This window comes from Cetorhinus maximus, chromosome 11 (assembly GCF_964194155.1).
Source record: "Cetorhinus maximus chromosome 11, sCetMax3.hap1.1, whole genome shotgun sequence".
NCBI lineage: Eukaryota > Metazoa > Chordata > Chondrichthyes > Lamniformes > Cetorhinidae > Cetorhinus > Cetorhinus maximus.
In genome coordinates this window covers 28,621,296-28,647,836 of record NC_135889.1, presented here as the reverse complement: position 1 = coordinate 28,647,836, position 26,541 = coordinate 28,621,296, and the positions used below count along the sequence as shown (strand labels likewise).

Genomic DNA, 26,541 nt, shown 5'->3' with positions numbered 1-26,541 from the left:
ATGAGTGGGCGCTCAGGCTTGGGTCTCTAGCAGGCCTCCCACAGGTGCAGGCCATTATTGGCTTTGTACATGTGACAGTCAAGGCAGCACTGGCCCACCCAGGAGGGTTTGTGGACTCGAAGGGTTTCCATTCCATTAACGTACAGTTTGTGTGCAACCATAAAAAAATCATCATGCAGGTGTGTCCATGTTTCCCAGGGAACTGCCATGATACATTCGTTCTCTGTCAGTTCACCATTCCTGAGCTTTATGGACCGTGGAACAGACTTATCAGCTGGAGATAACAGCTACCCGCTTAAAACGGGGCTGCAGACATCAGCGAAGAATCCGAGCAATGACGCAGGAGCGCTGCAATCCAAGCCATGTGATGATGAGATTTGTAACTGAACAAGCAATTAGGATGCTGAAGGTATGCTTCAGGTGCTGAACAGAGCTGGATGCACCCTTCAATATGTACCAGTCAGGGTTTTGAGAATGATTGTGGTGTACTGCACTCTGCATAGTATGGGCACAGCAGTGAGGTTTGGAGCTGCAGAAGAAGCACAGGAAGAGGACATCACTTCTTCAGAGGAAGAAGAGAGGAGGGGCAGGAGGAACAGGAAGGGAACGTAATATGGCTACAGCAGCGGTGCACATTGCTGCCCAGGATGCCCTCATAATGGTGTCATTCAGTTAGGTTGTACCAGTGCACCTATCTGGAAGTCACATCCTGAATCCAATTCACTCCTCCCTTCCCCAGCATCAAACAGTCCATCATTCAACAAATCATCCCATACACAGACACCCATTTGCTCAGCTTTGCCATTCATCATAACTGAGAAAGTTATGCCAGGCAACAGACAAAAATGGGCAAGATGGAAACATGGTGCAAACAAATAATATTTACGTAACTCAAAAAATTAGATACTTAACAATCTAACATTGTATAACATTATAACACACTCATGGGCAGACCCTTTTGAAGCTACAAATCTTTACTCTTCCTTTCTCTATTGTGCATATGTGGTGCAAACCTTGCAGCTTCAGCAGAGGTAGATGCAGGTTGCCCAGGTCCCTGCTCTGACTTCTGAGATTCTGTTGTCCAACATCCTCTGGGTTTTGGCACTTGTGAAGTCCCTAAAAAGGCTGCTCCACCTGCACAGGGGCAGAGTCAGCCACTGGGATGTGAGACACCATGTCAGCCAGTGATTGAGGGGACAGTGAAATGGGTGAAAAGTGGAAACACTTTGAACAGGATCGCCAGTACCATCTTCCCTCTCAAGGCCTGCCCACACTTCCCGACTAACAATGAGCTAAAAAGCACTTTACTGCACATTAGTTGGGTGCTGAAGGAGGATTTTGATCAATCCTTTTTGGTGGAATTCAGAGTGTGCAAGCTGTTGTATTTTTATATCTGCTTTACACAAACTCACCAATCTCACACCAGGACTGATAAACTATACATAGGTTTGGGTTATTTGAAAATACATTATAGATTGGCTCAGCAGACAAATCTAATTTATGAATTAAGCAACTATTACTCACAAGAACAGCACAACTGCAATTCTTCTACCCACTGCTTGCTGCTGGTCACATGTTGCTTTCCATCCTGGTTACTTTTTCATTTGCATATTCCCTTATTCACAGCATCCTCCTTTTTTCCCAAGCTACCATGACATATTAAAAGTAAAAATACATGCACAATAGGGTGATTCTGAAAACTATTTACACAAAAGATAGATCTCTGTTTAAGAGTTTAAGGGTCCATATAATGTACAGGTGGCTTGCTAATCCTCCTGGATCTCATGATGGTAATGACCTTCCTGAGATCTAGACTTACCACTTCGGTGTTGTTGACTTGTTGGTGTGTTGGCATCCTGGGTGTTATTGGTGTGTTGATTGTTTTCATGGTGGTCTTCTACAATTTCACTTTCTGAATTTGGATTTGTTTTAGATGCAATTGGAGTGCTGGGTGTTATATGGTTGCACAATTCCCTTAGCTGACTTCTGTTTCTCCTTAACATCACCCCATTTGGTGTTGTGACCTCATAGAATCTAGGCTTACTGCACACTCTCGATACTTCTGCGGGTGACCAGGTTCCCTGGATAAGATGTATGACCCAAACCTTCTGTCCTACGTGCAGACTAGGCAGTTCGTGGTCATGTGCCATTTTCATTATTCCTTGTTTCTCAAGAATTTTCTCCTGTATTTATGAGAACTGGATGGCTTGGGAAGGTTGTCCAAACCTGTCTTCCGAACATGATTTCCGCTGGTGACGGTAAGCCCATATCTAAAGATGTTGCTCTCAAGTATAGCATGGCAATGCAGTGATCTTGTTTAGTTTCCCTACACTTTATGATTAATGCCTTAACGGTACCAACCATTCACTCGGCGAGAATGTTGGATCTGAGATAGTGTGAGTAGGCTATCACGATTTATGCCCCATTTAGCACACATGTTTCTAAAAGGTCTGCCAGAATACTGTGGCCCATTGTCTAATATGATCTCTTCAGGCCTACCAAAAGAACTACCTGTCTCAGTAGTCCCAGCGTGCTGACTTGGTACACAGTCCGAATTAGTACTGTGATAGTGCTTTCTCAGAGGAGTTTTCAGTCTCCTCCTGCACCATCTCCTATGGGTGCATGATGGATCTGTGGGAGATTCAAGACAGGAATTAGAATGGTCAAGGTAAGAAGGTGCTAAATGATTGTTATGCACATGATCATATTTCACTAGGTGCTGATGTCAAGTCAATATGAGTGACTGTTTAACCCATGTAGATGTCTAATATTTAATTTTATCACCAGATAGCTGAGGTGGCCCCCTTTCTCCATGTCTGATGATCAGACATGCTGCAATTCAGCTCATCTCCAGCATCTCCTTCTCTGTACCTGTCAATATCAGCTCCAATTTGCTGCCTGTCCCTCTTGTTCTGTGCTCTTTTCTGCTGCAGGGAAGGAAAGAAGAGACCTATGAGCGAGTATAATGGAATGTGCTAGATGGACGGGTGAACAACGCTTAATGTGGATGACTATAGGGGAGAGGCATAACATTGTATTAAGGTGAGGGTGAGTGTCAGTAGTCAGATGTGAGGAAGTGCATTGGCATAGAGGGCTGGATGCATGTGTGAGGTATAAGAAGTGATGTGCAGGAGTAGGCTTGGGAAGGCAATGAGGGGGTGTGGTACTGCACACAGCAGGATATTGTTGACTGTTGTCACTGTTGTCATCTTTCCTCCCCTGATTAGGTCATTCAAATGCTTCCAGCACTGCATCCTGAAATGTCACAGCACGCTCCTAATGCTAACCTGCTCAGCAATCTCCAGCAATGCCTTCTTTCTCTCTGTGGCAGGCTCCTTCCTCCTGTTGGTAGGGAGAATATCTCTCTGTGGATCCTTTCACACCACAACATCAGGTCCAGGGAGGTATCTATGAACCGATTGACAGCTTGCCACATTGAAATCCATGAGTACAGTTACTTCCACTGTACCTTCACTTCAACCATCCTTTAACTGTCATCTTCCCAGCATCCCTTTCAATTGTTCCACTGAAATCTACTCATGTGGGTCACCTCCACACCCGCTCAGATCAATTGGTTGGCAAACCTGCGAGTCAAATGCAAATGCAATGACTTAGTTAAAAAGCCAATAAAAAACACATTGCAGTCATCCCCAGGCTCTCGGTGGAATGTTTGGGAATGGATCTATTCACATACAGTGGCAAGTCATTCCTCATCGTTGTTGACTATTTCTCTTGGTGGATCGAAGTGAAGCATTTACACACAATAGCCACAGAGTCGATCATTAAGTCATCGAAATAAATCTTTGCAATCCATGGCATCCTGGACCAGATGGTGTCCGCAATTCGCTAATGAATACTTCATTTTGCCAGGAGTTAAGGAATTCAATACCTTACCAGTTCCCCAAGGTATCTACAATCTAATGGTGAAGCAGAAAGGGGTGGATGTACTATTATAACCTCTTGAAGAAAAATGACAATTTTCCGATGGCACTTTTGACATATAGGCACGTACCACTACAATGTGGATCAGCTCCATCAGAGCTGCTGATGGGCGGAATATTTCACACTCAACTTCCAAGTCTGCCAAAGAAATTAATCCCAGGGTTGGCAGTCAGGCCCTATCAGAAGGTTCAGTACCAGGAACAGTCCTACAGACAGTGACAAACTTCTACTTAAAATGGGAGGCACTGTACTTGAAACCTGCTCCGGATAACAGAGGTGGCAGGGTTTGGGTCAGGGACCTTGACAGAGAAAGTGTCATTGTCCTGAGGCATGAAGATCAACGATGATTTTACTTGATACATACCCCAGGAGGCACAATCAGATGGAGCAAGAGCAGTCTTCTCCTCATTCCTCATGGTGAACCTCCTATCATACATTTGAGAGAACTAGATGTCGAAACCCAAATAATTCAAACACCAAATACTACAACTTCAACTCCAGACCAACCAAATCAGCCCAAAGCAGTTGAGACTATCAATCCTCCAAATTGAAAAGAAAGATCTGGAAGAGTCGTAAAGCCTCCAGACCATCTGAATCTGTCAAGTCAGATACTTGGGGGCAGGAGGGGTAGTATGTAAATATTATTGTAAATTCATTTGGGTATTCAGGACTGTAAGGGTTAATGTGGGACTGGGGCAACAGTACTGCCCACATTGTGATGTGGAGATTCACATGGGAGCAGTAGAGTATAGAGGAGAGTCCAGTAGTAGTCGGCAAGAAGATAATACCTAGTCAGGACTGTATCCTGTTTATAAATATATAGTTATGTGTTATTAATAAAGTTATTGTTCAACTATACAAGCTTCTAGAATCTGCATGAGACAACATACAACCTTACAACATTTCCTAACTTTCTTGTCATCTGGTATTAACTGGTAGTAAAGTTGAAAAGAGTTGCCAGGGATCATAGGTAGAAGCCCACCTATTATCTCAGCATGGTGTAATCTCTTTGATGCTCCAATGCTGTATAATCCTTTGCAGTTTCAGATCTCCCCCACCTTCCCCAATCCTCCTAACTGCTGGGGACACGGCTCAGATCTCTCCTCATAGGACAGTCCTGCCATCCCAGGAACAAGCCTGGTGAACCTTTGTTGCACTCCCTCCACGGCAATAATATCCTTCCTAAGGTTAGGGGACCAAAACTACACACAGTACTCTAGGTGCAGTCTAACCAAGGCTGTATACAATTGACAAAAGACTTTACTACTCCTGTACTCAAATCCTCTTGCAATAAAGGCTAACATACCATTAGCCTTCCTAATTGCTTGCTACATCTGTATATTAGCCTTCAGTGACTTTTTGACGATGACACCCAGGTCCCTTTGTACATCTACACTAACTAATCTCTTACCATTCAAAAATACTCCACAGATCTGTTCCTCCTACCAAAGTGGATAATCTCATATTTTTCCACATTACATGCAATCTGTCATGTTCTTGCCCAATCACTAAATCTGTCCAAATCCTCTTGAAGCTGTTTTGCAACTTCCTCACAACACACATTCCTACCTAGCTTTTGTCATTTATGAACTTTGAAATATAACATTTGGTCACCACATCCAAATCATTGATATGGATTGTGAACAGCTGGGGCCCGAGTCCTGATTCCTGTGGTACCCCACTAGATTCAGCCAACTAATGTGAGAATGAGCTGTTTATTCCTACTCTGTTTTCTGCCTGTTACCCATTCCTCAATCCATGCCAGTATAATGCCTCCTATCCCACGTGCTTTAGTTTTGCTAAACAAACTCCTGTGGGGGACTTCATCAAAAGCCTTCTGAAAATCCAAGTATATTATGCCCACCGACTTCCCTTTATCAATTCTTTCAGAACATCCTCAAAAAACTCCAACAGATTCTTCAAACACGATTTCCCATTGATAAATCCGTGTTAACTCTGTCCAATTAGATCATTATTATCCAAGTGTCCATTTATCACATCCTTGTTAATAGATTCTAGCATTTTCCCTACCACTGATGTTAGGCTAACAGGTCTGTAATTACCCATTTTCTCTCTCCCTTCCTTCTTAAATAGTGGGGTGAAATTTGCTACCTTTTAATCTGCTGGAACTGTTCCAGAAGCTATAGAATTTTGAAAGATGATCACCAATGCATCCACTGTCTCCATAGCTACCTATTTCAACACTCTGGGATGTAGAATATCAGGTCCTGGGGACTTATCAACCTTCAGTCCCAGTAATTTCTCCAATACAACCTTCTTACAAGACAAATTTCCTTCAATCCCTCATTCTCCCTCATCCATTGGATCTCTAATTCTGGAAGATTTCTTGTAGCTCCCTCAGTGAAGACAGACACAATGGCTTCTCTGCCATTTCTCTACTCTGCATTATAAATTCTCCCGACTCTGCCTGTAATGGACCCACATGGACCCACAAATGTTTCCTTTTTACATACCTATAGAAGCTTTTACAGTCCATTTTTATGTTCTTTGCTAGTTTACATTCATATTCTATTCTCCCTTTCTTTATTAATTTCTTGGTCCTCCTTTGCTATATTCTAAAATGCTCCCAATCCTCAGGTTTACTACTCATTTTGGCAACTTTACAGATCTTTTCTTTTACTCTTATACAATCCTTAACTTCCTTTGTTAGCCACGGTTGACTGACTTTTCTTTTTGGATTTTTGTGCCATAAAGAAAGGTACAGTTGCTGTAAAGACCATAAGACCATAAGACATAGGATCAGAAATTAGGCCATTCGGCCCATCGAGTCTGCTCTGCCATTCAATCGTGACTGATAAGTTTCTCAACCCCATTCTCCCGCCTTCTCCCCGTAACCTTTGATCCCCTTACCAATCAAGAACCTATCTATCTCGGTCTTAAATACACACAATGATCTGGCCTCCACAGCCTTCTGTGGCAATGAATTCCATGGATTCACCACTCTCTGGCTAAAGTAGTTTCCCCTCATCTCTGTTCTAAAAGGTCTTCCCATTACTCTGAGGCTGTGTCCTCGGGTCCTAGTCTCTCCTACTAATGGAAACATCTTCCCCACATCCATTCTATCCAGGCCTTTCAGTATTCTGTAAGTTTCCATCAGATCCCCCCTCATCCTTCTAAACTCCATCGAGTATAGACCCAGAGTCCTCAAACGTTCCTCATATGTTAAGCCTTTCATTCCTGGGATCGTTCTCGTGAACCTCCTCTGGACCCTCTCCAGGGCCAGAACATCCTTCCTGAGATACGGGGCCCAAAATTGCTCACAATATTCTAAATGTGGTCTGACCAGATCCTTATAAAGCCTCAGCAGCACATCCCTGCTTTTATATTCTAGTCCTTTCGAAATAAATGCCAACATTGCATTTGCCTTCCTAACTACCGACTCAACCTGCAAGTTAACCTTAAGAGAATCCTGGACTAGGACTCCCAAGTCCCTTTGCACTCCAGATTTCTGAATTCTCTCCCCATTTAGAAAATAGCCTATGCCTCTATTCTTCCTACCAAAGTGCATGACCTCACACTTCCCCACGTTGTATTCCATCTGCCACTTCTTTGCCCATTCTCCTAGCCTGTCTAAATCCTTCTGCAGCCTCCCCGCCTCCTCAATACTACCTGTCCCTCCACCTATCTTTGTATCATCTGCAAACTTAGCCAGAATGCCCTCAGTTCCTTCATTTAGATCATTAGTGAAAAGTTGTGGTCCCAACACTGACCCCTGCAGAACTCCTCTAGTAACCGGCCACCATCCTGAGAAGAACCCCCTTATCCCCATTCTCTGCCTCCTGCCAGACAGCCAATCTTCTATCCATGCTAGTACCTTGCCTCTAACACCATTGGCTCTCATCTTACTGAGCAGCCTCCTGTGCGGCACCTTGTCAAAGGCCTTCTGGAAGTCCAAGTAGATAACATCCATTGGCTCTCCTTTGTCTAACCTACTTGTTACCTCCTCAAAGAATTCTAACAGATTTGTCAGGCATGACCTCCCCTTGATGAAACCATGCTGACTTTGCCCGATTTTACCATGCACTTCCAAGTATTCTGAAATCTCATCCTTAATAATGGACTCTAAAATCTTACCAACGACCGAGGTCAGGCTAATCGGCCTGTAATTTCCCGTCTTTTGCCTCACTCCCTTCTTAAACAGGGGGGTTACATTAGCGATGTTCCAGTCCTCTGGGGCCCTCCCTGACTCCAATGATTCCTGAAAGATCACCACTAACGCCTCCACTATCTCTTCAGCTATCTCCTTCAGAACTCTGGGGTGTAATCCATCTGGTCCAGGTGAATTATCCACTTTCAGACCTTTCAGTTTTCCTAGCACCTTCTCCTTGGTAATGGCCAACATACTCACCTCTGCCCCCAGACTCTCTTGAACTTTGGGGATGTTACTCATGTCTTCCACTGTCAAGACTGACACAAAGTACCTATTCAGTTCCTCCGCCATTTCTTTGTTCCCCACTACTACTTCTCCAGCGTCATTTTCCAGCGGCCCAATGTCCACTTTTTCCTCTCTCTTACCCTTTATATATCTAAAAAAAACTCTTGCAATCTTCTTTTATATTACTGGCTAGTTTATCCTCATATTTAATCTTCTCCCACCTTATTTCTTTTTTAGTTGTCCTCTGTTGGTCTTTGTAGGCTTCCCAATCCCCTGGCTTCCCACTGCTCTTCGCCGCATTGCATGCTTTCTCTTTAGCTTTTATGCTGTCCCTGACTTCCCTTGTCAGCCATGGTTGCCTCATCCTCCCTTTAGTATGCTTCTTCTTCCTAGGGATGAATTTTTGCTGTGTCTCCCGAATTACTCCCAGAAACTCCTTCCATTGCTGTTCCACTGTCTTTCCTGCTAGGCTCATCTCCCAGTCAATTCTGGCCAGCTCCTCCCTCATGCCTCTGTAGTTGCCTTTATTCAACTGTAATACCATTACATCTGATTCCAGCTTTTTCCTCTCAAATTGCAGGGTAAATTCTATCATATTATGGTCACTTCCTCCTAAGGGTTCCTTCACCTTAAGCTCCCTTATCAAATTTGCCTCATTACACATCACTAAATCTAGAATTGCCTGTTCCCTAGTGGGCTCCATCAGAAGCTGCTCCAAAAAGCCATCTCGTAGACATTCCACAGACTTTTCTTGGGATCCACTACCAACCTAATTTTCCCAGTCTACCTACATATTGAAATCCCCCATGATCACTGTAACCTTGCCTTTCTTACACGCCTTTTCTATCTCCTGGTGTATCTTGTGCCCCACATCCTGACTACTGTTCGGAGGTCTGTACACAACTCCCATTATGGTTTTTTTTACCTTTGCGGTTCCTCAACTCTACCCACACAGATTCTAGATCATCTGACCCTACGTCGTTTTTGCTATCGATTTAATTTCATTTCTTACTAACAAAGCAACCCCACCCCCTCTGCCAACCTGCCTATCTTTTCGACAGGATGTATATCCTTGGATATTTAGCTCCCAGTCCTGATCCCCTTGCAGCCATTTCTCCGTGATGCCCACCACATCATACCTGCCAATCTCAATCTGCGCCACAAGCTCATTTACCTTATTTCGTATACTGTGTGCATTCAGATACAACACCTTCAGTCCTGTATTTCCCGTCCCTCTTCTCATTGTCATCCCTTTATCTGATGTGCTTGAAGTTAGATTCCTAGTCCTTTCCAAACACTCTATCCTATTTTGTGTTCTGGAGACTCTAATAGCCCCTCCTGGGCTCTCCTTTCTTTTCAGTTTTTTCATAATTTTCCATGAAGTTGAATCCACCCGCACCCCCCCCCCCCACCCCCCCCACAACACGCTAACCTGCTGCTTTGTTTCCTATTAGTCATACTTCTTGGAGTTTTACCCATCCCTTCCCCCCAACTAAACTATGTAATAATTATTTAAAGACTATCCATTGCCTATGTACCATCATATCTTTTAATCTATTTTTTGAATCCACCTCAGCCAATTGGCCTCTTGTACCTTCATAATTTCCTTTGTTTAAATTTAACACCCTGGCTTCAGATTGAACCACCTCACTTTCAAACATAATGTGAAATTCTATCAAATTATGCTGTGGAGTATTCAAAGAATATAGGCTACTGCTGTACACTGGTTTCTTACACCCTAATCACTGCTGCTCCCCTGATAAGACACCAATCCCCTCCCAATTTTCACTGCTTCCCCCTCTGATGCACCCCAGTCACCCCTACCTTCCCCCTCCAATAGACATTAATCCTCCCAGTGATCATCACCATTCACCTTGATGGATACCAACTGCCAGTGCTACCTCCCATCCCAAACACCCTTCTTGGTGACTCCATCCTCACTTACCTGAGTGCTGCTGTGACAGCAGCAATGACTTGATCTTCCATTGGATTATGCCTGCAAGTTGCTTGTTGCTCCCTACAGCTTATCGACTCCATAGATGCGAGGCCGAATATCAAGGCCACTTTAGGCTTCACCATTCACCTGCAGGGATCACTCCCTGCAAACTCAGATCTCTAGGTCATTATATATCTGATAAGCTCGATGTAGTAGAGTGCTGTCGGTTACCATATGTACCCATGTAAGAATTGAATTTCTGAGACCCATTTTTTTAGGCAAAAAGTTAGGGAGTTGACTTTTATACAGGTGTTATTTTCAAGGGGCTTACTTTCAACTAAAAGGTAATGGGGAAGCCATAGCTGAGACATACGGAAACACCCAGTTGGTACACTCATCATTTCAGTACGTGTCTATGAACAGCCTTAAACTGTGGAACTAATCTTTGCTTCCAAACACAGTGCGAGGGTTTAATTAGTCTGTGAAGATTAATTTCTCCAGCCCATGAACTTTGAACTGGACGTGGAGCTCACAATCTTTCAGGGAGCATGGCACCTGGTTCTGGACTGATCCACTTTTACTGCGCTTATCTGGTGTTAGGCGAATGGAGGTGGTGCTCTCACCAAAATCTCACGGAGGCATTAAACTTGAGCCCTGATATGATTTCATCAGGCTGTGCTCCCACTTCAGGGACTTTCCCCAACACCCCCCAACCCAGGAGAGGAGGTGAGAGCTTCGGCTGGGCCTGCGCTTTCAATGTTGCTCGAGTGTCAGGGGAAAGGAAGGAAAGTACAGCTTTAATGAATAATTTGCAAGTACTGTTTTAATGAATAGAGGTATAAGAAAAATTAAGGAATTTTTGGCCAAAAATTGGGGTCAACTTTTACACAAGATAAACTATTACTTGAGTATATATGGTACTTGTCAGTATTCTGACTCTGCATTCACAGTTTAAATCTATCCTCTATAATTAACCTCTCCTGGAACATTCAATGTTTGCAGGAGTCACTTTGACTTTGTCCTGTATTTTCCTTTGGAAGCTGCTTCTGAATTTGGATGAGTAGGACAGCAATGGTACTGTCGGCTGCCCACTTGGTTAACTATCAATGCTTTTTTTAATGTAGTGGGTCATGAAGCCTTATCACCTCCCTGGAATCAGACAATTGCAATGCATATATAATGATGTGTGGCTGAGAGCCCAGAAATCCATTACTTTTGTTGAAACACCTGAGCCCCAGGGAACATTGCTTTATTGATAGCTCTGGCTCTCTGATCTCTGCTGTCAATTTCACAATGTTTGTTTACACAAGGTTAAGTGATTTCATAGGCTTGTGTTTCTGTTACTGATACATTAAAGGGTCTGGATGATTACTATTTGTATTGACCTGTAGTGAAATCACTATTTTTTAATCATAGTGGGAAGTAATTAATGAATGGCTTCTTTAAAGCATTTTGTTACTTTACTCTATGTCACTATAGGGTTCATTGACCAACTGTATAGAACCAATGGGTATTGCAGTGCCATAGCTTGGCATGGGGGTTGGGTGGAGTGTCATTGCTTGGCAAAGGGGGCATGAGGATGAGTGAAGTGCAATACCTTTGCATAGGGGAACATGAGGGGTCATTGGAGGGTGTGTGGACTGCCATAGCTTGGCATAGGGGTCATGAGTGGCCATGGGGGTGGATGGACTGCCATAACCTAGCACAGGGGAGCATGGGGGGATCATTGGGGAATGTGTGGAATGTCATAGCTTGGCTTAGGGGACATGAGGGCCCATGGGGCATGGGTGGGTGGACTGCAACAGCTTGGCATAGAGGAGCATGACGGGTGAACTGGGGAGTGCCAGATCTTGGAATAGGGGCATGAGGGGCCATGTGGGTGGGTGGAGTGCATAGTCTATTATAGGAGGCATGGGGGGGGGGGGGGTTCATTGAGGTTGTGTGGAGCATCATAGCTTGCTATGGGGCATGACAGGCCATAGGGAGTAGGTGGAGTACACAGCTAGCAGAGGAAACATGAGGGGTCATTGGTGGGGTGGGGGGTTGGGGGGGGGTAGCCTTAACTTGGCATGGGGGCATGAGGACAACCTTTTGAAGTCACATTTTAAAAAGTCGCCTCATGCAGTCTAGGGTTCGCAGCTCTTCTGAGGGAGCCATGAACCACAACTCTTTAAAAACTTGGCCAGGCTCCATCAAAATCATGGAGTAGTTCATACCTATCCCCACAATGGAGACAGCCAGATCGAGAAAGCAGGATGAAGTCTTTTGACCTGAATCAGCCTGCACCCTTTAAAGGCACACCCAAAATGCAGACCAGGAATGGAGTTGTGAATCCCAGAATCAGGACCCGCTCACCATTTTTAAAGGGCTCCAGAGTTATCCCGACTCAGTAAAAATCCAGCCCTTTGTCCCAGTCGATTTGTTAAATATTGGGCCCTCTTGCCCTCACCCCCCCACCTACTCCCCATGCCCCATCCATGCCAACTCATGCCAACCCATGGCCCCCACCCACCCCCAATGGCCCCTCATACCCTCCATGCCAACATATACCACTTCCATGCCCATTCACCCAGAATACACTCTGCACCAAACTAATGAATCCTATAGCAACAAAGGCATGAATGGAAATGCTCTAAAAAACAGCCATTCATAACTTTCTTTAAAAAACTGCTACAACAACCCTATAAGGGTGTCAATCAACTAGACCTTTAAAGCATCGACAGCAGAAACAATAAGCACTAGATACCTCTTTATCTTGTGTAAATAAACACCAAGCCAGCAACAAAATAGATAACTGAAAAATAGCTTACAAATCTATCAATCAAGCAATGTTTTTTCTTCTGTGCACCTGTTTCAATAAAGAGAGCCTTTATGGAAGATTGGACTCTCAGCCAAGCCTCACTATGCATTCTTGTTTTCTCAAGATTACGTTAATTTGATGCTCATGGCGGGCTTATGCTCAGGTAGAAGGTTGAAGAGGTGTGGAGATTTGGCGTTCGGCCTCTGCAAGCTGAAGGTCTGTTCGGCAAACAACATTGTCACTAAACCTGCTGACAAGCTTAGCAATGTTAGGGTTAGACCTGAAAGAAAGGAGTGCTGCAAGGTCAGGGGAGGGGTAGGTTAAAGTGAGTGAGGCCCAGAAGGTCAATGGCTATACTTATACTCCGCACAAGCCTCCTTCAACTCTATTTACTAGTTTCCATATTCCTCTATTCCCTTCTCCGTTGTGTATGCATCAAGCCTACTCTTAAATTCATCAATGCTATCTGCTTCAACTACTCTATGTGACAGAGTTCCACATTCACATCACTCTAAGAGAAGTGCCATCAAAATTGTTTATTTGATTGGTTAGTTGACTACTGATCTTTATGTCCCCATCATAATCATTTATAACAAAATAAACAAAATGGTGGCTTTTTGACAAAAATTGGAATTTTTATATTAACAATATTCCTGTTTCTTCCAGGTACTATAGAAGTGGATGGTATCAACAATGAAAATGCACCACTGTGTGCTCCAGCTGGCTGTCCTTGGTCTAGTCCTCTCATACTCTGTGACTGAAACACAGCAGGGTAAGGAGTCATTAAGATGAAAGTCATGCATGAGTCACTATCTGGTGTTGACATGTGAAGAGTAAACATGAGGGAAGACTATGTGATACCATTCAGGAGTTTACTGCCATGTGATAACAATTAAGAGATTCAACTAAAATGAGCAGCAACATAAATGTAAAACATAGGGATCAATCCTTCAATACTTGTACATTGGTGATGGGGATTCTCCAGATAAAGGTGATTCCTTTTTGAGCTAAGTACCAAAATGACTGTGTTGTTTTCAGTTGGTAGCACTCTTGCCTCAATGACAAAATTTGCTCCAGGACTTGAACACAAAAATCAAGACTGGCACTCCAGTGCACTACTGAGGGAGTGTTGGAGGTGCCATCTCTTGAATGTTAAACAGTCTGGTCGGCTGTGGCTAAACTGAAGCATAGCCATAGAACTGTCCAATTCATAATCTCTGCGCTAACCCTGACTTCAATTTTCTGTCCTGTTTAACTGTATCACACACACACAGCTCCTAACTGTGCCTTCTCTGTTCTCCTCTGTGTTGCAGCTCTCCCTTGTTCTTTAGTAGCTTTAGCTTCTTTGTCTGTCTTCTCTATGTCTAGCCACACGTTTTTTTATTATCTTACCAATAGGCAGGAAGTTATATGTTGCTTCCAGATCAAGAGTCACGAGGTCACATGGACCAGTATTTCTTATTATCCAAGGAAATTACAATTGATCCCTGTACAATGGTGCAAACTCTTAAAAGTTATTTTCAAGCATTCTTGAAAACAATTACAGGTGCCCTGACATTTTGATGAAATTACAAATTTACCTTACGGTATTGCTTCTGGGTCAAAGGTTGTCACATCTAACCAATCAAAATTCTCCATCCACCCGCTCTGTTCCCCTTAATATCTTGAAAACTTCAATAATGTCTTAATTCCAGGCAATACAACCCTAGTTTTTATAATTTTGCCTCGTAATTTAACCCTGCTGCTCTGATCCTTACAAGCTGTCTATAAACAACTTTTGTGTGTTGATGGTTATTAAATATGCTGGGTAGTGAAATCCTCCCACATGGAGAGAGCTCAGGTGCTGCAATGCCTCAGGTAGGAAGATGTCTAGAAGGGGGCAGAAGTGCTCCAAAGAATTTCCTTTCAATTTAAATAAAAAATTCTTACCAAGCTGTGGATCACCAGCTGCAACAACGTCCAGCACAAGCCCCTCTCCCTCCAACCTTGACAACAGAGGTTGTGCTACTCCTGGTCAAGGCTGTACCTTTACCCATCTCCTGGTGCTCCTGGGGTCAGCAATCTTTGAGACCCACACTCACCATTATTTTAATGTGGTGGTTGTCCAGAAGCAGGCAGCCATGTTGTCTGCTAGGAGTGTCTGCATGGAAACATCTGACATCAGGAATCTGGTGAGGGTCTCGCCATCCATGTTATTTTTCCTTTTCTGCTACTATACCCAAACAATGTAGCATAAAAAGCCATGGTTGTTTGACCTGTAAAAAAGTGGGTTACAAAGCCAAAGTTGATAGTTGTACGGTGGAGTTATGACACAGTTGGGTAGATTGTGTAAGTGATCACGGACATAGACAAGATTTTGCTCTGCAGCATTTTTATTTCCAGAAGTGTATCATGCATTGTCATGACTCACTGGGGATAGTGCGCTGCAATATCAAGCCCCAGTGCTCCCCGAACCGTGACAAATGTGAAAAGTTCAATCAAACCACCTAATTGTTTAATTTAGGTTAACAGAATATCAGATTTATAAACTTAATAAGTAAATAACTGTTTATTGAATACATTGTCTTTAACCAGTGGTAAAACAAAGAAATATGAACTGCTAATTTCTAATTCTACAACCTAAACTCTACCCCTTCTTAAATCCCTATACAGATATAAGACACACAAAAACATGGATTTTACGGATGGGATAAATAGAACTAATTCCGAAGTACAGGATTTAATGAGTTGATTTTGATCGATGTCTTCCAAATTCCTTTCAATTCTTTGCTGATGACTCAAGGGGGTCTTCCCAGCACTTTCAGTCTTTATTTCACTGGATGAGCACTTGCTTTTCAATGTCTCTAACAATGATTTTTCCTTTTTCCTCTTAACAGGGGCTTTTCAGAGAGAACAGATTATAGAGATATGAGGGGAAAAACAGCTAGCTATTATTGTAGAATTGCTGGAATCTTACACATGCAGGAGGAGGAGGTTTTAGGTCTTTTCTCTTTTCAGGCTAGGAGCTTCTCTCTGCTGCACTGCAATCACACAAACCTGGTCACCTGGTCAGGAACCAATTAAAAATGTTGTTGCCAGGCTGTTCCCAATTAGACCAGACTCCTCCTTGGCACCATCCTGTCTTTCATAGCACACTCTGTGCAAGGACAGCAACATTGTATAAATACCTCACACTGTTCCAGTAGATATGCCTTTCAAACTGCAGCCATTGTCATTTTAATCCACAGTCCAACAGAAATAAAAGATATGTTCTTCACAACAGTCTAACAGAAATAAAAAGATATGTTCTTTACAGCATAATATCCATCTGCTGATGAGACCATACTATGACCAAATCCTATCTGGGATCATTATCATATTTGGGGCAGGCTGTGAGTGATTAGATTGTCTAGCGGGAGCTTGCTCTTGGAGGAGAGGGCAATACTTTACTGGCTGCAGCAATCTGAAGGGCCAGGGCATCGATGCAGCATTAGGAAGTAATGAATCTGAAGAGTTCCCATGTTTTCAGACTCCTCCATAGAAATTCTTTTGGTTCAAATAAGGGAAGAGAGCGAGCAGTCGTATGGCAATGAAGGAAGGAGACCAAACAAAATATTGGTGCAAGTACAATGAAAGGAAGTAGCCTTGGCAGTTAGTGTCATTGCCAATAAACCCACACAGCAATGCAATGGTGAAGGAGGTTTGATGAGTTCAATGGGGCTAACTAAGGTAAGAGGAAAAAACCTGAACTTGTAACAATGCACAGTAATAGGCCTTTTTTAACATGTACAGTCACCTTTCATTCTATGGTTGAACCCTTAACTTATCAGAAATATGCACAAGGCATCACAAGACCTTTTATATTCCCTTACTTTTGCTGTAAGTATTCCTTCACTCAGAGTCAAATATGAATGGAAGCAGTAAAAGTGTCATCCCTGTTAAGGAATGCTTATTGTTATCTGGGTCACCTTCACATTATTTGTTTTATTTCTTAATAAAGAGGAAAGAGGCCCATAATGAATGGCAGGTCAGCCACATGGGACTGAAGGAGACCAAACAAAATTTGGTCCAAATACAATGAAAGGAGGTGGCCTTGGTTACAGGTACACAGCTAAAGACACATTTTGGTACATGGTACATTTTCCTGACCTCATGCTGCATATCAAAGAAAATTATGGAAATCTTGGGAAGACACACAAGAGAAACAAAGTAGGAGGGAAGATGACAAATTAAATGTTTCTTTTACTCTTGCAGGGCATATATAATCACAATACGTTGTAAATGTTTATGATTGTACATTGGAGAGGGAAAGGGAAATTAGGTTGGTGGCATTCCACAACATCCTACCCACTTGCAATAGTTGGAAATATATCACCATTCCTTCACTGTTGCTAGGTCAAAATCCTGAAACTCCCTTCCTAACAGCACTGTGGGTGTACCTACACCACATGGCCTGTAGTATTACAAGAAGACAGCTCACCACCACCGTCTCAAGGGCAATTAGGGATAGGTAATAAATGCTGGCCCAGCCAGCGATGCCCACATCCCGTGAATGACTTCTATAAAAAGCAATATTCATAAATTTTCTTCACGGAAGGTGAAAACAGCAGCCAGAGACACACCCACCCAAAGATTGTCCACTCTATGCAAACTACATTTAAATGCTGCTCTGATGTCAGCTGCCCCTTCCCACCATTTCCATCAATGGTCTGCCCATTTCTAAGATGCGTGGTATATAACAGGAGCTCAGTCTTTTTTGGCAGCCACGAACAGGTGGAACTGTATTTAAAGGGAATGTTCATAGGATCTTTAAATTGCAGGATGAAGTAGCTTTATGCATGCTACCCATTGGAGAGAAGGATGTGGAGATGGGATATAGAAAAATATACCCTATTGATGGTAGAGTGAAATGTACACTAGTGGATACAGGCATGGCGGCACAATTAGTTCATAATGCATCATCTTCACAAATGAGCTGTTAAATTCACATGTTAGAGTCCTTTTGAAAAGAGGGAAGTGGCAGAACATAAATCTATTCTTTAATCTATTCAGATACAGTATTGATTTGAAACCTTTATTTGTAAAGTGAGTTATTAAAACCTAGGATCATACAGAATAAACAAGGCCCTTTAGTGCATGAGTTGTGTACAGGTTACAGAGGTGTAAACTGATCATTCTAGACCCAAATGAGCAATAAGATCATCCAATCATAGAATGGTTAAAGCACAGAAGGCAGCCATTTGGCCTATTGTGTCTGTGCTCACTCGCTGCAAGAGCAGCTCAGTTATCCGCCTTCTCCCCGTAGCCTTGCAAATCTTTTCTCTTCAGATAACAATCATTTAATTAAATGCCTTTTGATCAAATTTGCCTCCATCACAGTCTCAGGCAATGCATTCCAGATCATAAACATTCGCTGTGTAAATACATTTTTCCTCATTTCACTTCTGGCTCTTTTGACAATCACCTGACATGGGTGTTCTTTCTTGATTCTTCTGCAATTGGGAACAATTTCTTCCAATCTACTCTACCCAGATCCCTCATGATTTGGAACACCTCCATCAAATCTCCTCGCAATCATCTCTTCTCTAAGAAATACAGTGCCATCTTCTCCAATCTATGTAACTGAAGTCTCTCATCCCTGGAACCATTCTCATAAATCTTTTCTGCATCCTCTCCAATTCCTAAAGTGTGCTGCCCAGAATTGGACACAATACTCTAGTTGAGGCTGAACCAGCGTTTTATAAAGATTCACCAAAACCTCTTTATTTTTGTACTCTATGCCTCTATTTATAAAGTCCAGGATCTTGTATGCCTTATTAACATCTTTCTGAACCTGCCATGACACCTTCAGCAATTTGTGTACATATACTCCCAAGTGCCTGTGTTCTTCACCCCCTTTAGCGTTGTATCCTTTACTTTGTATTGGCTTTCTTCATTCTTCCTATGCAAAGGCATCAATTCACACTTGTCTGCATTAAATTTCATTTGCCTTGGGTCTGCCCATTCCACCAGCCTGCTATGTCCTCTTGAAGTCTATCACTATCCACCTCACAGTCAATTCTTCCAAGTTTTTTTGTCACTTGTAAAGTCTGAAATTGTGTGTTGCACACCCAAGTCTGGGTCATTAATACAGATCAAGTAAAGCAGTAAGGCTGCCCTTTGGGGACCACACTATCTACCATCTTCCAGTCTGAAAAACAACTGTGCAATGCTATTCTCTGTTTCCTGTCATTCAGCCAACTTTGGATCCATGGCATCACTATCCCTTTTATTCCATGGCCTTTAACTTTGCTGACAAGCCTGTTGTGTGACACTTTGTCAAATGCCTTTTGCAAGTCCATGTGCACCACATCAATTGCATTATACTTTCATCAACTTTCTCTATTGCCTCATCAAAAACCTCATTCAAATTAGATCCCATATGCTTTAACTATTCTTTGAATGCGTCCTGCCACCTTTAAAGATATATGCACGTGCAAGCCCAGTTCCCTCTACCCCTGACCTCTCTTTAGATCGTGCCATTAAGTCTACATTTCCTCTCCCTATCACTTCTGACAAAGTGCATCACCCCACACTTATCTGTATTAAATTCCATCTGCGAGCATATGTCCATACAGTAGTATCATCTTCACTATTAGCTACAACTCCAAGTTCGGCATCGTTGCAAAACTTTACTGTGTAATGCAGTATCCAAGTCATTTACAGCTTGGTGTCCAAAATCTGGCAAGGTCAGGACCGAAACCCCATGTCGGACTTTGGATTTTCCTGAATTTTGGATCAGGCAAGGTACCATTTTATTCCGACTTCTCCCTGAAGTCAAGCCGATTTGCTTCAGGCACCGTCGGATGCCGCTCGATGTCTGCTACGCCCAATGGTTGCACGGAACAGGTGGGTTGCGGAACGACGGAATCATGTTTCTCAGCTTGCACTTGGCCGGACAGGGGGCGAGCCCAACAGCAGCATTGCTATCGCCCCCCACAGCGCGCCCAGCACCCTCATTGACTGTGAACAGATCCGACTTTCCGACCCAGAGTTACAGCCAGGTGCCCGGGGCCTCGCATTCGGGACAGAGGTTCGCAAATTCCCCTTGCTCGTTTGATGTTGGCGCACCAATATAATATGTGGGAGGGTCCACCGTTGTGAACGAGGCATTCCCACCGTGAACTGCACCGCGTGATACTGGAACAAGAAGCAATTGATCTTTCTCGTATTGTTCAGGAGAAATCGGTAACCAACGCAATACTGCAACCTCGCCTGCAGAGGGCAGCACTCGTTTCCATTTTCAAAAATGTTTGGTTTTCAGATGCTGGATTTTGGACATCACACCAGTATCTATATCGAAAAGGCAGTGCTCCCAGCTCTGACCCTTGGGGTACGCCACTGTCCGAATTGTTCTCCTGTCTGAAAAACAGCCTATTATCATGACCTTCTGCTTTTTGTCATTACGCCAGCTGATCCTTCTCTCCATGAATGGCAATTTTGTTAACCTGCTTTTTATGTGGTACTTCATCAAACTCTTTCTTAAAATTCATATAGGCAATACCATTACATTCCCTTCATCAATCTTCTCTGTTGCTTCATCAAAAAATTCAATTTGGTTATTAAAGCATGATCTGCCTGTTACAAATCTGTGCTGGCTCTCCTTAATTAACTCAAACCTCTCCATATGCCTGTGGATTTTTTACCCTGCTTATTGTTTCTAAAACCTTACCTACCACTGATATTAAACTGACTGGCCTGTAGTTACTAAGAATGTCCTTACACCCATTCTTGAATAAAGGTGTCACATTTGCCACTGTCCAATCCTCTGGTACCTCCCTTGTACCTCTATGGAAGATTACAAACCCTTCCATTATCTCCACCCACACTTTCTTTAGCAAACTGGAGTGCAAATAATTGGGCTATCCAATCTCAGTACAGACAACCTTTCCATTTGACCCATCCTGTCAATTTTCATCCCCACCCATCATCTCTACCCTCTCTGTTTCTTCTGATATTTTATCAGCAGCTTTTTCCTTCGTAACCACAGATACAAAGTACTCTGTTCCAGCCTTGCTCTGTGCCTCTAAGCATATATCACTCTATTTGCCTATAAAAGGATCCACCCCACCTCTTACTACCTGCATACTAGTCGATAGAAGATTTTTGGGTTGCATTTTATGTTAACTGCCATTCTATTTCTCATATTCTCTCTTTGACAATCTTATTTTCCTCTTCATTTCCCCTTTCCAATTATTGTATTTCTTTTGATTCTGGTTTGAAGAATTCACCTGACATACATCATCCACCCTCTTTGTTCTTGCTTCATATTCTCTATCTCTGTCCTCATCCAAACAGCCCTGGCTTTCATTCAGATAGCCTTAGCCCTTGTTGGAAACTATCCAGCCGACATGTGAAGCATCTCCTACTTAAAGATTTTTTGTTACAGCTTTCCCTGCCAGTCTTTGGTTCCATTTTATCTGGGCTACATTCCCTCTTATTGCACTGAAGTTAGACTCCTTCCATTTTTAGAAGTTTTTCTTTAGATTGTTCCTTGCTCTTCTCCGTCATGATAATGCAGCCTGCTATTGAGGCTTTTCCCTGCCTGGTTGATGCTCTGTAACTAAAAAGCTGAAAAAAAGAAATCTTTTTATTCAGTGCTTCCATCTCATTGATGAGGCTTCAGGCCAAGGATATGTGGGTGAAAAGAGGATCAAGAGGCAGTCAGCAGCATCTAGAAGAGTGGGTGAATAGAGGACCGGGAGACAGTCAGCAGCACCCAGAGGTGCTATCCAATCCAGTCCAGTCTGTAGCTCAGGAGTGGAGTGGCCATGTTCTAAGAGATATCAAAATGGGGCATCACAGGAAAACAGATGAGTGATTGGTCGGTGAATATATTTATCTTTGTTTATCTTCAAAACTGAGTAACATTATTAGCAATTGTATGGTTTTATCAGTTGGAGCAAGGTTTACTAGCAGTAGTAAAGTTTATTGGGAATAGTAGTATTTATTAATTATAAATTAATTAAGAAAAATAAATAAAATAACACATAATAAAGATGGCAGGGCAGGTAATGTGTTGTGACTGCAGAATATGGGTTTCCTGGTTGTCGGTGTGATCAAGGGCAAACATGCCTGCAGTAAGTGGCTGCAACTTATGGAGACTGAGAAGAGTGTCCTGCAGTCAGCATCACTGTGAAGCAGTCTGAGAAGAGTGTCCTGCAGTCAGCATCACAGTCTGCACTGGAGCGCTGCTTTGGGAGTTCAGTGAGGAGGGAATGAGGTGATCCTTTGAGTACCATGAGTACGGTCGGTTAAGTATTTACTACTTTTATTGCTTATAGTTTTTAATGTCTTATTTTGTGGTTCATCGTCTGTAACAAAGAGGAGCAGGGAAGAAGAGCCCTAGAGTAATTGATATTATTTGATATTAAATATCTTCCAAAAGGTTTAATTTAATTTAAAGGGGTAATCGATGGCAGGAGAGCTCAAAGCCATGCTCCTCCTGCTCTATGTGGGAAACTGGGAACATTTCCAGTGCCTGGGGCCAGCATGTGTGCAGGAAGTGTCTCCAGCTGCAGCTCCTGGAAGCCCGGGTTTCGGAGCTGGAGTGGCGGCTGGGAACACTGTGGAGCATCCGCAAGGCAGAGAGTATTGTGGATAGCACGTATAGAGAGGTGGTCACACCGCAGGCTAAGAGTCCACAGGCAGGAAGGGAATGGGTGACCACCAGGCAGAGCAAGAGGACTTTGCAGGCAGTGCAGGACTCTCCTGTGGCTATTCCCCTGCAAAACAGATATACTGCTCTGGATACTGTTGAGGGGAATGGCCTCTCAGGGGAAAGCAGCAACAGCCAAATTTGTTGCACCGCAGTTGACTCTGCTGCCCAGGGGAGGAGTAATAAGTGTGGGAATGCAATAGTTATAAGGGATTCAATTGTAAGGGGAATAGATAGGCATTTCTGTGGCCGCAAACGAAACTCCAGGATGGTATGTTGCCTCCCGGGTCCTAGGGTCAAAGATGTCTCAGAGCAGCTACAGGACATTCTGAAGGGGGAGGGTGAACAGCCGGTGGTCGTGGTACACATTAGTACTAATGACATAGGTGAAAAAAGGGATGAGGTCCTAAAAGCAGAATATAGGGAGTTAGGAAGTAAGTTGAAAAGTAGGGCCTCAAAGATAGTGATCTCAGGATTACTACCAGTGCCATGTGCTAGTCAGAGTAGAAATAACAGGATATATTGGATGAATACATGGCTGAAGAGATGATGTGAGGGGGAGGATTTCAGATTCTTGGGACATTGGGACCGGTTCTGGGGGAGGTGGGACCAGTACAAACTGGATGGGTTACACCTGGGCAGGACCAGAGACTGATGTCCTAGGGGGAATATTTGCTAGAGTAGTTGGGTAGGATTTAAACTAAAATGGCAGGGGGATGGGAATCTATGCAAGGAGTCAGAGGAGGAGGAATCAAGGACAAGAACAAAAGACATAAAGGGGAATAAGAAAAGTGATAGGCAGAGAAATCAAGGGAAAGAATCAAACAGGGCCTCAGTGAAAAATAGTGGGAAGGGGACAAGTGATGTTAAAAAGACCAGCCTAAGGCTTTGTGCCTTAATGCGAATAGCATTCGCAATAAAGTGGATGAATTAACCACGCAAATAGATGTAAACAGGTATGATATCGTCGGGATGACGGAGATATGGCTGCAGGGTGACCAGGGATGGGAACTGAACATCCAGGGGTATTCAGTATTTAGGAAGGACAGACAAAAAGGAAAAGGCTGGTTAAAGAGGAAATTAACGCAATAGTGAGGAAAGATATTAGCTCCGACGATGTGCAATCTGTATGGGTAGAGCTGAGAAACACTAAAGGGAAAAAAATGTTAGTGGGGGTTGTATATAGACCCCCAAACTGTAGTGGTAATGTTGGGAATGGCACTAAACAGGAAATTAGAGACACGTGCAATAAAGGAACATCAGTAATTATGGGTGACTTTAATATGCATATAGATTGGGCAAATCAAATTAGTAACAATACCGTAGAGGAGGAATTCCTGGAGTGTATACAGGATGATTTTCTGGACTAATACGTTGAGGAACCAACTAGAGAACAGGCCATCCTAGACTGGGTATTGTGTAATGAGAAAGGAATAATTGGCAATCTAGTTGTGCGAGGCCCCTTGGGGATGAGCGACCATAATATGATAGAATTCTTCATCAAGATGGAGAGTGACACAGTTGATTCTGAGACGAGGTTCCTGAATTTTAATAAAGGAAACTATGATGGAATGAGGCGTGAGTTGGCTATGATGGATTGGGAAACGTTACTTAACAGGTTACTTAAAGGTGGATAGGCAATGGCAAACATTCAAAGAGCGCATGGGTGAACTGCAACAATTGTTTATTCCTGTCTGGCGCAAAAGTAAAACAGGAAAGGTGGCCAAACCATAGCTTTCAAGGGAAATTAGAGATAGCATTAGATCCAAGGAAGAGGCATACAAATTGGCTTAAAAAAACAGGCCTGAGGATTGGGAGCACTTTAGAATTCAGCAAAGGAGGACCAAGGGATTGTTTAAGAAGGGGAAAATAGAGCATGAGAGTAAGCTTGCAGGGAACATAAAAACTGACTGTAGAAGTTTCTATAGGTATGTGAAGAGAAAAATATTGGTGAAGACAAATGTAGATCCCTTACAGTCAGAAACAATGGAATTTATAATGGAGAACAAAGAAATGGCTGACCAACTAAATACATACTTTGGTTCTGTCTTCACAAAGGAGGATACAAATAACATACCAGAAATGTTGAGAACACAGGATTTAGTGAGAGGGAGGAACTGAAAGAAATCAGTATTAGTAAGGAAATGGTGTTGGGGAAATTGATGAGATTGAAGGCCGATAAATCCCCAGGCCCTGATAATCTACATCCCAGAGTACTTAAGGAAGTGGCCCTCGAAATAGTGGATACATTGGTGGTCATCTTCCGAGATTCTATAGACTCTGGAACAGTTCCTACAGATTGGAGGGTAGCTAATGTAACCTCACTAGTTAAAAAGGGAGGTAGAGAGAAAACAGGGAATTATAGACCAGTCAGCCTGACATCGGTAGTGGGGAAAATTCTAGAGTCCATTATTAAAGATTTAATAGCTGAGCACTTGGAAAAGTGGCAGAATCGGACAGAGCCAGCATGGATTTACGAAACGGAAATCATGCTTAACAAATCTACTGGAATTTTTCGAGAATGTTACTAGTTGAGTTGATGAGGAGGAGCCAGTGGATATGGTTTATTTGGACTTTCAAAAGGCTTTCGACAAAGCCCCACAAAAGAGATTAGCATGTAAAATTAAAGTGCATGGGATTAGGGGTAGTGTATTGAGATTGATAGAAAACTGGTTGGCAGACAGGAAACAAAGAATAGGAACAGATGGGTCTTTTCCGAATGGCAGGCAGTGACTAGTGGGGTACCGCAGGGATCGGTGCTGGGACCCCAGTTATTAATGATTTAGATGAGGGAACTAAATGTAATATCTCCAAATTTGCGGCTGACACAAAGCCAGGTGGGAGGGTGAGCTGTGAGGAGGACGCAGAGATGCTTCAGTGTGATTTGGACAAGTTGAGTGAGTGGGCAAATGCATGGCAGATGCAGTATAATGTGGATAAATGTGAGGTTACTTTGGTAGCAAAAACAGGAAGGCAGATTATTATCTGAATGGCTATAAATTGAGAGAGGGGAATGTGCAACGAGACCTGGATGTCCTTGTACACCAGTCGCTGAAGGTGAGCATGCAGGTGCAGCAGGCGATAAAGAAGGCAAATGGCATAGTGGTCTTCATAGCCAGAGGATTCGAGTACAGGAACAGGGATATCTTGCTGCAATTGTGCAGGGCCTTGGTGAGACCACACCTGGAATATTGTGTGTAGTTTTGGTCTCCTATCTGAGGAAGGATGTACTGGCTATCGAGGGAGTGCATTGAAGGTTTACCAGACTGATTCCTGGGATGGCAGGACTGACAAATGGGGAGAGATTGAGTCAGTTAGGATTATATTCGCTGGAGTTCAGAAGAATGAGGGGGATCTCATAGAAACCAATAAAATTCTAACAGGACTAGACAGGGTTGATGTAGGAAGGATGTTTCCGATGGTGGGGGAGTCCAGAACCAGGGGTCACAGTCTGAGGATGCGGGGCAGACCATTTAGGACTGAGATGAGGAGAAATTTCTTCACCCAGGGAGTAGTGAGCCTGTGGAATTCGCTACCACAGAAAATAGTTGAGGCCAAAACATTGTATGTTTTTAAGAAGGAGTTAGATATAGCTCTTGGGGCAAAAGGGATCAAAAGATATGGGGAGAAAGCGGGAGCAGGCTATTGAGTTGGATGATCAGCCATGATCATAATGAATGGTGGTGCAGGCTCGAAGGGCCGAATGGTCTACTCCTGCTCCTATTTTCTATGTTTCTATGTTTATGTTTCAGCTCAGGAAAGTTACCTGGACAATTTGTACCAGGAGGCAG

The 26,541-nt window shown here is 43.2% G+C and overlaps 1 protein-coding gene and 1 pseudogene across 2 annotated transcripts in view; one reads left to right on the top strand and one right to left on the bottom strand.

Annotated features, from left to right (window-relative positions):
- Nucleotides 1–2,150, bottom strand: part of LOC144686963 (ferritin heavy chain B pseudogene) — a 36,022-nt pseudogene extending 33,872 nt beyond the window's left edge.
- Nucleotides 2,151–13,740: 11,590 nt separating this feature from the next.
- Nucleotides 13,741–26,541, top strand: part of LOC144686460 (collagen alpha-3(VI) chain-like) — a 78,334-nt gene continuing 65,533 nt past the window's right edge. For both annotated transcript variants that reach the window (XM_078551707.1, XM_078551706.1), the window contains exon 1: nucleotides 13,741–13,846. In XM_078551707.1, the coding sequence (XP_078407833.1) occupies nucleotides 13,756–13,846 (91 nt within the window). In that variant the 5' untranslated portion in view covers nucleotides 13,741–13,755. The remainder of the gene's footprint in view (nucleotides 13,847–26,541) is intronic.